Source organism: Rhinoderma darwinii, chromosome 12 (genome assembly GCF_050947455.1).
Source record: "Rhinoderma darwinii isolate aRhiDar2 chromosome 12, aRhiDar2.hap1, whole genome shotgun sequence".
In the NCBI taxonomy this organism is placed as follows: domain Eukaryota; kingdom Metazoa; phylum Chordata; class Amphibia; order Anura; family Rhinodermatidae; genus Rhinoderma; species Rhinoderma darwinii.
Genome location: NC_134698.1, coordinates 23,914,595 through 23,930,545, shown reverse-complemented (window position 1 = coordinate 23,930,545; position 15,951 = coordinate 23,914,595). Strand labels below are relative to the sequence as shown.

General features: G+C 46.4%; 1 protein-coding gene across 1 annotated transcript in view; it reads right to left on the bottom strand.

Annotated features, from left to right (window-relative positions):
- The window catches only part of LOC142664427 (NACHT, LRR and PYD domains-containing protein 12-like), a 197,193-nt gene that overhangs the window by 103,954 nt on the left and 77,288 nt on the right, over window positions 1-15,951 (bottom strand). Inside the window, exon 5 of the mRNA XM_075843495.1 lies at window positions 4,193-4,363. Within this exon, the coding sequence (XP_075699610.1) occupies window positions 4,193-4,363 (171 nt within the window). The remainder of the gene's footprint in view (window positions 1-4,192; window positions 4,364-15,951) is intronic.

The following is a 15,951-nucleotide window of genomic DNA, read 5'->3' as shown; positions in this document are numbered from 1 at the left end:
AGGTACCTGTGGCAGCTCAGACAGCAGCAGGGCAGGCTCGTCTGGGACTATGTAGCAGGCGGACGTCAGGCGAGGTGAAGCAGGTCAGACGTGGATACAGAACGACACGACTTTGGCACATCTCATTGCTAGACCAGGATTTAATGGATTGCTAGGAACAGGAACTGGAAACAGGTATAGGTACAGGGACAGGGACTGGAACACACTAGGAGGCCATCATATAGACAAACTAGGGAACACAACAATGCTCATGCATAGAACTAGGGGGCTGGACCCCTCCTATAGTGCAGGGTACTCACGGGTCAAAGTTCATCCACGAGGTCCGGTGCGCGCGCTGTCCCTTTAAGAGATGGCACGAGCGTGCGCACACACCCTATGGGATCCGGCTGAGGTGAGTGGATGGGAGCGCTGGCGTCTCCTGAGGAGGAGGCTGGGGCCAGCGCTTGCCGACTCGTGGCTGCGGCTGTCAGGGGAAGGTTGGAGCTGACAGCCCGCAGCCACGGACATTACACTGAATAACAGACGTGGAAACTGCAGAGCACCACGTGCCATTGATGTGAGTGGTGAACGTCGACTCTGAAGGTGTGAGAGGTGAACGTCTGCTACCAAGGTCCGCGAGGGCCGAACGACACTGGAGCACCTCACCGTGAAAATCAACTAGGGGGCTACAGGACGTGTGTCTAAAACAGTTCAGCAAATCCTACTGCGTATGAGGCTCCAAAGCAGACATATGGTCACTGCTCCTATGCTAACAATGGTACATTAGCAAAAAAGGCTACCATTTGCATGGTAGTATCGGATTTGGACCACCGATGAATGGCAAAGGGTTGTCTTCTCTGATGAGTCACGTTTTCAGCATGAGTCATGGATGGATGTTGGCGTGTCAGGCGAGAACCATCAGAGAACAAACACCCAGCAACCATTGCTGGAAGTACACAACCTGGTGGCAGCGTTATGGTCTTGGGAATTTTTTTTAATGGCATTCTCTGGGCCCACTCATCCATGTGGAAGGCGCTCTGAACCGTGATTAATCCATCGTTACAGATCACGTCCCCCCACACATGCTGATTGTCTTCTCTGGGGCAGATTGAGTCTTCCAGAAAGACAATGTGACATGTCACACAGCTAGAAATGTCTGACAGAGGTTGGAAGAGCACGACCAAGACTTGCAAGTACTTCCCTTGCCCCCTAATTCCCCTGACTTGAACCCAATTGAGCATCTGTGGGACCACCTCGATAGTCTTGTTCACTCAATGGATCCTCCCCCATGCACCTCCCGTATTCCTCATAAGTCTGGGCTTTGGGGTAGGGTGGCAAGACGGATACCTTTTCTAACAAAGAAAAACATCCAAGCCTGGCTATGTTTTGCAAAGACCTACAACAAGTCTGCCAAAAGCATGAGGGCAAATGTGTTCTGGTCTGATGAGACCAAGGTTGAACTTTTTGGCCATAATTCCAAAAGGTATTTTTGGCACAAAGCCAACACTGCACATCACCAAAAGAACACCATCCCCACAGTGAAGCATGGTGGGGGCGGCGTTATGGAGCACGGCGGAGGCAGCGTTATGGAGCACGGCGGAGGCAGCGTTATGGAGCACGGCGGAGGCAGCGTTGTGGAGCACGGCGGAGGCAGCGTTATGGAGCACGGCGGAGGCAGCTTTATGGAGCACGGCGGAGGCAGCGTTATGGAGCACGGCGGAAGCAGCGTAATGGAGCACGGCGGAGGCAGCGTTACGGAGCAGGGCGGAGGCAGCGTTACAGAGCAGGGCGGAGGCAGCGTTACGGAGCAGGGCGGAGGCAGCGTTACGGAGCAGGATGGAGGCAGTGTTACGGAGCACGGTGGAGGCAGCGTTACGGAGCACGGCGGAGGCAGCATTACGGAGCACGGCGGAGGCAGCATTACAGAGCACGATGGAGGCAGCATTATGCTTTGGGGCTGTTTTTCTGCAGCTGGAACTGGGGTTTAGTCAAGGTGGAGGGAATTATGAACAAGTCCAAATATCAGTCAATATTGGCACAGAACCTGCAGGCCTCTGTTAAAAAGATGGAGAAATGTCTTCTTTCAGCACGAAAACGACCCAAAGCAACGACTCCAAATCAACATAAGAATGGCTTCACCAGAATAAGATCAAAGTTTTGGAATGGCCCAGCCATTAGTCTATGTATATACACTACCGTTCAAAAGTTTAGGGTCACTTAGAAATTTCCTTATTTTTGAAAGAAAAGCAGTTTTTTTCAATGAAGATAACATTAAATTAATCAGGAATACACTCTATACATTGTTAATGTGCTAAATGACTATTCTAGCTGCAAATGTCTGTTTTTTAATGCAATATCTACATAGGTGTATAGAGGCCCATTTCCAGCAACCATCACTCCAGTGTTCTAATGGTACATTGTGTTTGCTAACTATGTTAGAAGGCTAATGGATGATTAGAAAACACTTGAAAACCCTTGTACAATTATGTTAGCACCGCTGTAAACTATTTTGCTGTTTAGAGGAGCTATAAAACTGACCTTCCTTTGGGCTAGTTGAGAATATGGAGCATTACATTTGTGGGTTCGATTAAACTCTCAAAATGGCTAGAAAAGAGAGCTTTCATGTGAAACTCGACAGTCTATTCTTGTTCTTAGAAATTAAGGCTATTCCATGCGAGAAATTGCCAAGAAACTGAAGATTTCCTACAACGGTGTGTACTACTCCCTTCAGAGGACAGCACAAACAGGCTCTAACCAGAGTAGAAAGAGAAGAGGGAGGCCCGCTGCACAACTGAGCAACAAGACAAGTACATTAGAGTCTCTAGTTTGAGAAATAGACGCCTCACAGGTCCTAAACTGGCAGCTTCATTAAATAGTACCCGCAAAACGCCAGTGTCAACGTCTACAGTGAACTGGCGACTCCGGGATGCTGGCCTTCAGGGCAGAGTGGCAAAGAAAAAGCCATATCTGAGACTGGCTAATAAAAGGAAACGATTAATACGGTCAAAAACACACAGACATTGGACAGATGAAGATTGGAAAAAAGTGTTATGGACAGACGAATCGAAGTTTGAGGTGTTTGGATCACACAGAAGAACATTTGTGAGACGCAGAACAACTGAAAAGATGCTGGAAGAGTGCCTGACGCCATCTGTCAAGCATGGTGGAGGTAATGTGATGGTCTGGGGTTGCTTTGGTGCTGGTAAAGTGGGAGATTTGTACAAGGTAAAAGGGATTTTGAATAAGGAAGGCTATCACTCCGTTTTGCAACGCCATGCCATGCCCTGTGGACAGCGCTTGATTGGAGCCAATTTCATCCTACAACAGGACAATGACCCAAAGCACACCTCCAAATTATGCAAGAACTATTTAGGGAAGAAGCAGGCAGCTGGTATTCTATCTGTAATGGAGTGGCCAGCGCAGTCACCAGATCTCAACCCCATAGAGCTGTTGTGGGAGCAGCTTGACCGTATGGTACGCAAGAAGTGCCCATCAAGCCAATCCAACTTGTGGGAGGGGCTTCTGGAAGCATGGGGTGAAATTTCTCCCGATTACCTCAGCAAATTAACAGCTAGAATGCCAAAGGTCTGCAATGCTGTAATTGCTGCAAATGGAGCATTCCAAGACCAAAGCAAAGTTTGAAGGAGAAAATTATTATTTCAAATAAAAATCATTATTTATAACCTTGTCAATGTCTTGACTATATTTTCTAGTCATTTTGCAACTCATTTGATAAATATAAGTGTGAGTTTTCATGGAAAACACAAAATTGGCTGGGTGACCCCAAACTTTTGAACGGTAGTATACTTTTTACACTTAGGAGCTAAAAGCGCCAAGGTAAAACCGTATATAAGAAAATACTTAATTGTACAGTCTTGGTATTTTTTTTTACGTTTGTTTATCACAAAACATTAAAAATTGAGACTAAAATCAAATACCGACCATATGGCTAAAAATAAATAGAGAATTAAATTTTAGGCTATATTTGCCAGCCCTAAATAGTGGAATAGTAATAATAATAGTGTTAGATGACAATTCATGACATAGAGAGGAGACGAGACAGTCAGAAATTGGTAGAGATGTCACATATAAAGGAGCAGTCAGCAGATTATCTCATAGACATAACAATAGCGCGGAGTATAAAATATAATAAAATCCATGTATAACTTGTGCCCCCCCATGTCTCGGTCCTGTACACATCTCTTATACTCACTGTAATTCCTCTATCCCGCAGTCTGGACTGGACAGATCTTCCATTAAGTCCCTGAGGTGAGGACCAGACAGACTGTTACCAGGCAGGAAAAGTTTCTTCAGGGACCGGTTATTCCTTATTACAGATGCCAACTGGATGCAGGAAGTGTCTGGTAAATGATTATTACCCAATCTGCAAGAATAAGAAGATGAGATGTGAGTGACTTGTCCACAGAGCGTTACTATAAAATCTGTAGATTATGAATGTGGAGAGAAAATGTCCCCGGCTGTTAGTAAAATCCATAAGTGTCATCTCTAGACAATGTCATACACCTCTAGTGTGTGGTGGGTGTCAGGAATGCCGGCAGCTATATGATGATATGTCCACTGACACCAAACCCATGTTCTAGAAATACAGAATTCCTGACTATTGTCCTCACTTTATGGCATGTCATAAATCGGTGATTATTGCAGCACGTGGAATATAGAATAGTCATAAAGCTGGATGGAGGAACTTGTGTCACCAGTCGCTGAGAACTCTCCTTCCTCCACCATCTATTGTAGATCTCAGTCTGTGGCCCCTGTGTCCTCCATTCCCCTCCTGTCTTCACATTATTACAGGTCACATGTGGTTCTGCTTCACGGAGTTGTACAGGTCACAGCCGTTTACAAGATCAGGACATCTTAGCCTGTTAATGCCTGCCAATACATCTTTTCACGGCGGCCACTAACAGGCTTTATTTTGATGCATACACCTTTTCACGGCGCTGCATCATAATAAAACCGCGCCGCCGGGAGCAGTAAAAGAACCCTGCTCTCAGTTACCGGAGGTAGCTGAGTGCTTGGAGCAGCGCTGCTCGAGCGGGCAGATCGAAATCCGCCCGTTTAACCCCTTAGATGTGGCACTCAATAGCGAGCGCTGCATGCAGTGGCGTAACTACCGCGGGGCCCGCGGCATGAGGGGGCCCGTGTGGCCCGCCGGCACGGGCCCCCACCATGGCCGGAGGCTCCGCTAGCAGCCGCTATGGCTGCTACAGCGGGACGCCACTGATCACTACGGCAGAGCAGGGAGGTATCTCCCCGCTCTGCCATTACACAAAAGGCATGTATCCCATATCCACAGGATAGGGGATACATGTGTGATCGCTGGCATTGATAGGGAGAACGGGGGACTGAAAGTCCCCTGAAGTTCTCCATCACAAACCTCGGACTTCCGGGGTCTGTGTCGGCAGCTCCGTTGAAATGAATGGAGCGCCGGTCGCGCTTGTGCGCATGCGTGACCAGCGCTCCTTTCATTTTTATTGAACTGCCGACACAGACGCCGGAAGTCAGAGGTTAGTCATGGAGAACTTGGGGGGACTTTCAGTCCCCCGTTCTCCCTATCAATGCCAGCGATCGCACATGTATCCCCTATCCTGTGGATATGGGATGCATGTTATTTGTAGGACACAACAACACTGTAGGTCGCATTTTTTTGGGGGGTTGGGGTCGCTGTATGGTGTTCCCTGCAGGAGGGGCGCTGTATGGCGTTCCCTTGAGGGGGGGGGCGCTGTATGGCGTTCCCTGCAGGGGGGGGGGCACTGTATGGCGTTCTCTACAGTGGGGGCTGTATGGCGTTCTCTACAGTGGGGGCTGTATGGCGTTAGCGCCATACAGCCCCCTCTGTAGAGAACGCCACACAGTCCCCCCTGTAGATAACGCCACACAGTCCCCCTTGTAGATAACGCCATACAGTCCCCCCTGTAGATAACGCCATACAGTCCCCCTTGTAGATAACGCCACACAGTCCCCCTGTAGATAACGCCATAAAGTCCCCCTGTAGATAACGCCACACAGTCCCCCCTGTAGATAACGCCACACAGTCCCCCCTGTAGATAACGCCGCACAGTCCCCCCTGTAGATAACGCCGCACAGTCCCCCTGTAGATAACGCCATACAGTCCCCCCTGTAGATAACGCCATACAGTCCCCCTGTAGATAACGCCACACAGTCCCCCCTGTAGATAACGCCACACAGTCCCCCCTGTAGATAACGCCACACAGTCCCCCCTGTAGATAACGCCATATAGTCCCCCTGTAGATAACGCCACACAGTCCCCCCTGTAGATAACGCCATACAGTCCCCCTGTAGATAACGCCACACAGTCCCCCCTGTAGATAACGCCGCACAGTCCCCCTTGTAGATAATGCCATACAGTCCCACCTGTAGATAACGCCATACAGTCCCCCCTGTAGATAACGACACACATTCCCCCCTGTAGATAACGCCACACAGTCCCCCCTGTAGATAACGCCACACAGTCCCCCCTGTAGATAACGCCATACAGTCCCCCTGTAGATAATGTCACACAGTCCCCCCTGTAGATAACGCCACACAGTCCCCCCTGTAGATAACGCCACACAGTCCCCCTGTAGATAACGCCACACAGTCCCCCTTGTAGATAACGCCACACAGTCCCCCCTGTAGATAACGCCATACAGTCCCCCTCTGTAGGTATCTACAAAGGGGGCTGTATGGCGTTATCTACAGGGGGGGGCTGTATGGCGTTATCTACAGGGGGCTGTATGGCGTTATCTACAGGGGGGGCTGTAAAAAAGGCACTATCTACAAGGGGGGGGGGGGGTTGTGTGACTCCCAGGGGAGGGGGGCCCCAGTCAAAAGTTTGCTATGGGGCCCAGTCTTTCCTAGTTACGCCCCTGGCTGCATGTAAGTGGTTTTGGAGGGGACTCCCTCTCTCACCCCACGCGATGCGATTGCGGGGTGCTGATGGCTTGGATGGCAGCCGGGGGCCTAACAAAGGCCCCCAGCTCTGCCTTTAGTGGCATGGCCTAACGGGTGGCTGTCAGTTTTACACTGACAGGCTTAATACAATGCAATACTGATGATCGCATAGTAAAGTCCCCTAGTGGGACTAATAATATAGTTTAAAAAATGTTTAATAAAGTTTATAATAAATAAAAATCTCAAGTAAAAAAAAATGAAAAACCCACTTTTTCCCCCTTACAAAATTCTTAATTATGAAAAAAATAAAATGACACATATTTAGAATCGCCGCATCCGTAACAACCCAACTATGAAGCTATTACATTATTTAACCACTTTCCACAGAATCACATACATGCACGGCATAGAATCCAGCCGTTAACACATTCCACCGTACATGTAAGTATAGGAGCCCATGCGGGCACAGAGGCTATGACCGCACAATCGCTGAGGGAGCCCGGATGTGACTGACAGCCGGGCTCCCGCTGCAACAGCTAGGATTGGAGAAACCTCAACTCCTGGCCGTTTAACACCTTAAATGCCGCAACATTTAAGTTGTTTGACAGAGGGGGGGAGCTTCCTCTGTCACCGATCGGCAGCCCACGAATGCAGTCGCCTACCACTGACGGGTTGCCATGGCTGCCGGGGGCCTAACAAAGGCTCCCAGGCCTGCCCTGGCTGTATGCCTATCAGGCCGTGCCAGAGGCATGGCCTATTAGATGCTTGTCATTTTAAGGGTATGTTCACACAAACTCAAAAACTTCTCAAAATACGGAGCTGTTTTCAAGGAGCCGTTTTTGGAGCTTTTTTCGATACAGTCAATGGAAAACGGCTCCAAAAACTTCCTACGAAGTGACCTGCACGTCTTTTTCGCAGAAACATACCTTTACACAGACAGGCAATAATGCTTTGGTATACTGAGTATACCAAAGCATTATATGAGCGATCAGAAGATCGCATGGTAAAGTCCCCTATTGGGACTAAGAAAAAAAAAATTAAAACATTTAAATAAAGTATATTAAAAAAAAAAAATATTACAGTAAGAACTTATTTACTAGAAGTGTAATAAAACACAAAACAAACACGTATATGGTATCACCGCAATCGTAACGACCCAAGTAATAAAGTTAACTAATTAAACTGCCATTTCCATTCCAGCCAACAAAAAATGTAATAAAATGTAATCAATAAGTCGCATGTACCCCAAAATGATACAAATGAAAACCACATCACGTCCCGCGAAAAATAAGTCCTCATATAGTGACATCGATTGACAATTTTTTTTACAGATCTTGAAAAGCGGCGATGCAAAACAAACAATTTTTGTTTAAAAGTGTTTTAATATGTTTTAACATATGTGGTATGTCTGTAATTGTACTGACCCATAGAATAAAGTTAACATGCGTAAAATTAAAACGTGATAAACAATGCTGGAATAGCTGTTTTTTTTTAATTCCTTCCCTAAAAAAACGAATAAAAGATAAGCAATATAATATCTACATCCGAACATTGTGCAATTGAAAAATACAACTTGTCCCGCAAAAAAACAAGCCCTCATATGGCTATCTTGACATAAGGGTAGGGCCACACGGAGGGGCCCTGACACTGTCGAAACGCGGCCAACAACTGCACCGGCACCATGTCAAGCAGCCTGTTAGTGGCCACATGTTAACGCTTGTAAACCGTCACTTTATTTGCAAGATCGTGCGGCCATGAATTAATACACCCTCTATGGCCGCACGATTTTGCAAATTACAGCAACTTACCACCTATTCATTCCTATGGCAGCGCCGGAAAAAGCTGAATACTGCACTCGGCTATCTGTGGCGCTCCCATAGAGAATGGAGCGGCAGTGCGGATACGCATGTAACAGGAATACCTCTTAACGAGCGTGTCAGGGCCGCTCCGTGTGGCCGTACCCTAAGCCCTTATTCACACGACAGGCTTTCCCGGCCGGGTGACGGCCGTTCATAAATCGGCCGTCACCCGGCTGCATTAGGAACAATAGACCCATAATGGGGCTATTCACACGACCGATTTTTTGACGGCCCGGGAAACCTGGCCGTCAAAAAATGGGACCTGCCCTATTTTTGGCCGTTTACCTGGCCGCCCGGCTCCCATAGAAGTCTATGGGGCCGGGTAATACACGGCCATCACCAGAATGTGTCCCGAGTGACGTCCATGTATTCCGTCGCTCGCGCTCTCTCTCTTCCTCCTCACAGTGCAGAGTGCATGTGAGGAGGAGGAGGGTCTTTTTTTGCTCCCTGTAGGAGTCTGAATCCCCAATCCCCGGCCGGGGATTGGGGATTCCGCTACAGGAGAAGTGAGTGACTACACTGTCCATATATGGACACAGCGATGTCACTCACTTCTGCAGCAGAATCCCCGACTCTATGGCCGGGGATTCCGCTACAGGAGAAGTGAGTGACTACACTGTCCATATATGGACACAGCGATGTCACTTACTTCTGCAGCGGAATCCCCGACTTTATGGCCGGGGATTCCGCTACAGGAAAAGTGAGTGACTACACTGTCCATATATGGACACAGCGATGTCACTCACTTCTGCAGCGGAAACCCCGACTCTATGGCCGGGGATTCCGCTACAGGAGAAGTGAGTGACTACACTGTCCATATATGGACACAGCGATGTCACTCACTTCTGCAGCAGAATCCCCGACTCTATGGCCGGGGATTCCGCTACAGGAGAAGTGAGTGACTACACTGTCCATATATGGACACAGCGATGTCACTCACTTCTGCAGCGGAATCCCCGACTCTATGGCCGGGGATTCTGCTACAGGAGAAGTGAGTGACTACACTGTCCATATATGGACACAGTGACATCACTCACTTCTGAAGCGGAATTCCCGACCTGTGGCAGGGAATTCCTCTCCAGGAGAAGTTAGTGACTACACTGTCCATATATGGACATTGAAGTCAGTGACTTCTCCTGGAATGTGGGGGGGAGGATGGGTGCAACCTACAGGGGGCTGTGTGGCATCACCTACAGGGGACTTGGTGGCATCACCTACAGGGGACTTGGTGGCATCACCTACAAGGGGCTGGGTGGCATCACCTACAGGGGGCTGGGTGGCATCACCTACAAGGGGCAGGGTGGCATCACCTACAGGGGGCTGGGTGGCATCACCTACAAGGGGCAGGGTGGCATCACCTACAAGAGGCAGGGTGGCATCACCTACAAGGGGCAGGGTGGCATCACCTACAAGGGGCAGGGTGGCATTACCTACAAGGGGCAGGGTGGCATTACCTGCAGGGGGCAGGGTGGCATTACCAACAGGGAGCTGGGTGGCATTACCTACAAGGGGCAGGGTGGCATTACCTGCATGGTGCTGGGTGGCATTACCTGCAGGGGGCTGGGTGGTATTACCAACAGGGAGCTGGGTGGCATTACCAACAGGGAGCTGGGTGGCATTACAAACAGGGAGCTGGGTGGCATTACCTACAAGGGGCAGGGTGGCATTACCTACAAGGGGCATGGTGGCATTACCTATAGGGGGCAGGGTGGCATTACCTATAGGGGGCTGGGTGGCATTACCTGCAGGGGGCTGGGTGGCATTACCTGCAGGGGGCTGGGTGGCATTACCTGCAGGGGCTGGGTGGCATTACCTACAGGGGGCTGGGTGGCATTTCTTACAGGGGGCTGTGTGTGGCAATAAAATTTAAATGAAATTCATCCGATTTTAAAACGGACAGGGAAAAAAACGGATGCAAAACGGGTCAAAATCGGCCGTTAAAAACGGCAACACGGCCCGGCACAGAATCGGAACGGATGCAAAACGGATGCAAAACGGCCCAAAAGGGCCGATTTTATCGGCCGACACTCGGACCCTGTCGTGTGAATGAGGCGATAGAGTAAAAAAGTTATAACTCTTGGGAGGCAGGGAGGAAAAAAAACCTAAAAAGAATGCTTGGTCCTTAAGGCCGAAATAAACCAGATCCTTAAGGGGTTAACCCGCACCGTGCATGCCATAAAAAATAAAATGTAAAAAAAATGCCAGAATTGCTGTTTTCTGTTTATCCTGCCTTCAAAATAACGGTGATAAAAAGTTGCATGTACTCAAAAATGGTACCAATAAAAACTAAAAGTTGTCCGGCAAAAAAAAGCCCTCATACAGCTGCATCGGCGGAAAAATAAACTAGTTATGGCTCTTAAAATTTGGCAACACAAAAACAGATAAGTTAGAAAAATATTTTTACTGTGTAAAAGTCATAAAACAGAAAAACCATATAAATTTGGTATCGCCACAATTCTAACGCAACGCTGAATACAATTGTTATTTATACCACGGAAAACGGCAGAAATTTAAGACAAAAACCAATGGCGAAATTACTGATTACTATTTCTCCCTAAAAAAAAAGTTCAGAAAAGTTAATCAATAAATTATGTGTACGTCAAAATGGTGCTAATAAAAAATACTTGTCCTGCAAAAAACAAGACCTTATACAGCTACAATGACAGAAAAATAAAAAAGTTATAGCTCTATGAATGTGACGATGGAAAAACGTAAAAATATAGCTTGGTCATTAAGGCCTAGACTAGAATGGTCACTAAGGGGTTAAACATTCTGTGCTGCTGTAAGCACTATGATGACCTTGAGATAGTGATAATATAAAACATGTAGGATCTGCACTTGTGGATGGACTGTGGTATCTGACACATGATGCCCACAAGTGGCAGCAGATGTTGGAGTTATGATAGTTGGGAGTGGATGTTTGACTTTTACTGATATTCCCATACATGATGAGAACGTCCGTACATGTGTGTGCTCAGCACGTGTACATATATTACATGATGAGACGTCCGTACATGTGTGCTCAGCACGTGTACATATATTACATGATGAGAACGTCCATACATGTGTGTGCTCAGCACGTGTACAAATATTACATGATGAGAACGTCCGTACATGTGTGTGCTCAGCACGTGTACATATATTACATAATGGGAACGTCCGTACATGTGTGCGCTCAGCACGTGTACATATATTACATGATGATAACGTCCGTACATGTGTGTGCTCAGCACCCGTGTACATATATTCCATGATGAGAACGTCTGTATATGTGTGTGCTCAGCACGTGTACATATATTACATGATGAGAACGTCTGTACATGTGTGTGCTGAGCACCCGTGTACATATATTCCATGATGAGAACGTCTGTATATGTGTGTGCTCAGCACGTGTACATATATTACATGATGATAACGTCCGTACATGTGTGCTCAGCACGTGTACATATATTACATGATTAGAACGTCCGTACATGTGTGCGCTCAGCACGTGTACATATATTACATGATGGGAACGTCCGTACATGTGTGCGCTCAGCACGTGTACATATATTACATGATGAGAACGTCTGTACATGTGTGTGCTCAGCACGTGTACATATATTACATGATGAGAACGTCTGTACATGTGTGTGCTCAGCACGTGTACATATATTACATGATGAGAACGTCTGTACATGTGTGCGCTCAGCACGTGTACATATATTACATGATGAGAACATCTGTACATGTGTGTGCTCAGCACGTGTACATATATTACATGATGATAACGTCCGTACATGTGTGCGCTCAGCACGTGTACATATATTACATGATGAGAACGTCCGTACATGTGTGTGCTCAGCACCTGTACATATATTACATGATGAGAACGTCCGTACATGTGTGCGCTCAGCACGTATACATATATTACATGATGGGAACGTCCGTACATGTGTGCGCTCAGCACGTGTACAAATATTACATGATGAGAACATCTGTACATGTGTGCGCTCAGCACGTGTACATATATTACATGATGATAACGTCTGTACATGTGTGCTCAGCACGTGTACATATATTACATGATGAGAACGTCCGTACATGTGTGTGTGCTCAGCACGTGTACATATATTACATGATGATAACATCCGTACATGTGTGTGCTCAGCACGTGTACATATATTACATGATAAGAACGTCCGTACATGTGTGCGCTCAGCACGTGTACATATATTACATGATGAGAACGTCCGTACATGTGTGTGCTCAGCACGTGTACATATATTACATGATGAGAACGTCCGTACATGTGTGTGCTCAGCACCTGTACATATATTACATGATGAGAACGTCTGTACATGTGTGTGCTCAGCACGTGTACATATATTACATGATGAGAACGTCTGTACATGTGTGTGCTGAGCACCCGTGTACATATATTACATGATGAGAACGTCTGTACATGTGTGTGCTCAGCACGTGTACATATATTACATGATGAGAACGTCTGTACATGTGTGTGCTCAGCACGTGTACATATATTACATGATGAGAACGTCTGTACATGTGTGTGCTCAGCACGTGTACATATATTACATGATGAGAACGTCCGTACATGTGTGTGCTCAGCAGGTATACATATATTACATGATGAGAACGTCTGTACTTGTGTGTGCTCAGCACGTGTACATATATTACATGATGAGAACGTCTGTACATGTGTGTGCTCAGCACGTGTACATATATTACATGATGAGAACGTCTGTACATGTGTGTGCTCAGCACGTGTACATATATTACATGATGAGAACGTCTGTACATGTGTGTGCTCAGCACGTGTACATATATTACATGATGAGAACGTCTGTACATGTGTGTGCTCAGCACGTGTACATATATTACATGATGAGAACGTCTGTACATGTGTGTGCTCAGCACGTGTACATATATTACATGATGAGAACGTCTGTACATGTGTGTGCTCAGCACCTGTACATATATTACATGATGAGAACGTCTGTACATGTGTGTGCTCAGCACCTGTACATATATTACATGATGAGAACGTCCGTACATGTGTGTGCTCAGCACCTGTACATATATTACATGATGAGAACGTCCGTACATGTGTGTGCTCAGCACCTGTACATATATTACATGATGAGAACGTCTGTACATGTGTGTGCTGAGCACCCGTGTACATATATTACATGATGAGAACGTCCGTACATGTGTGTGCTGAGCACCTGTACATATATTACATGATGAGAACGTCTGTACATGTGTGTGCTCAGCACCTGTACATATATTACATGATGAGAACGTCCGTACATGTGTGTGCTCAGCACGTGTACATATATTACATGATGAGAACGTCTGTACATGTGTGTGCTCAGCACCTGTACATATATTACATGATGAGAACGTCCGTACATGTGTGTGCTGAGCACCTGTACATATATTACATGATGAGAACGTCTGTACATGTGTGTGCTCAGCACCTGTACATATATTACATGATGAGAACGTCCGTACATGTGTGTGCTCAGCACCTGTACATATATTACATGATGAGAACGTCTGTACATGTGTGTGCTCAGCACGTGTACATATATTACATGATGAGAACGTCTGTACATGTGTGTGCTCAGCACGTGTACATATATTACATGATGAGAACGTCTGTACATGTGTGTGCTCAGCACGTGTACATATATTACATGATGAGAACGTCTGTACATGTGTGTGCTCAGCACGTGTACATATATTACATGATGAGAACGTCTGTACATGTGTGTGCTCAGCACCTGTACATATATTACATGATGAGAACGTCCGTACATGTGTGTGCTCAGCACGTGTACATATATTACATGATGAGAACGTCTGTACATGTGTGTGCTCAGCACGTGTACATATATTACATGATGAGAACGTCTGTACATGTGTGTGCTGAGCACCTGTACATATATTACATGATGAGAACGTCTGTACATGTGTGTGCTCAGCACCTGTACATATATTACATGATGAGAACGTCCGTACATGTGTGTGCTCAGCACGTGTACATATATTACATGATGAGAACGTCTGTACATGTGTGTGCTCAGCACGTGTACATATATTACATGATGAGAACGTCTGTACATGTGTGTGCTCAGCACGTGTACATATATTCCATGATGAGAACGTCTGTATATGTGTGTGCTCAGCACGTGTACATATATTACATGATGATAACGTCCGTACATGTGTGCTCAGCACGTGTACATATATTACATGATTAGAACGTCCGTACATGTGTGCGCTCAGCACGTGTACATATATTACATGATGGGAACGTCCGTACATGTGTGCGCTCAGCACGTGTACATATATTACATGATGAGAACGTCTGTACATGTGTGTGCTCAGCACGTGTACATATATTACATGATGAGAACGTCTGTACATGTGTGTGCTCAGCACGTGTACATATATTACATGATGAGAACGTCTGTACATGTGTGCGCTCAGCACGTGTACATATATTACATGATGAGAACATCTGTACATGTGTGTGCTCAGCACGTGTACATATATTACATGATGATAACGTCCGTACATGTGTGCGCTCAGCACGTGTACATATATTACATGATGAGAACGTCCGTACATGTGTGTGCTCAGCACCTGTACATATATTACATGATGAGAACGTCCGTACATGTGTGCGCTCAGCACGTATACATATATTACATGATGGGAACGTCCGTACATGTGTGCGCTCAGCACGTGTACAAATATTACATGATGAGAACATCTGTACATGTGTGCGCTCAGCACGTGTACATATATTACATGATGATAACGTCTGTACATGTGTGCTCAGCACGTGTACATATATTACATGATGAGAACGTCCGTACATGTGTGTGTGCTCAGCACGTGTACATATATTACATGATGATAACATCCGTACATGTGTGTGCTCAGCACGTGTACATATATTACATGATAAGAACGTCCGTACATGTGTGCGCTCAGCACGTGTACATATATTACATGATGAGAACGTCCGTACATGTGTGTGCTCAGCACGTGTACATATATTACATGATGAGAACGTCCGTACATGTGTGTGCTCAGCACCTGTACATATATTACATGATGAGAACGTCTGTACATGTGTGTGCTCAGCACGTGTACATATATTACATGATGAGAACGTCTGTACATG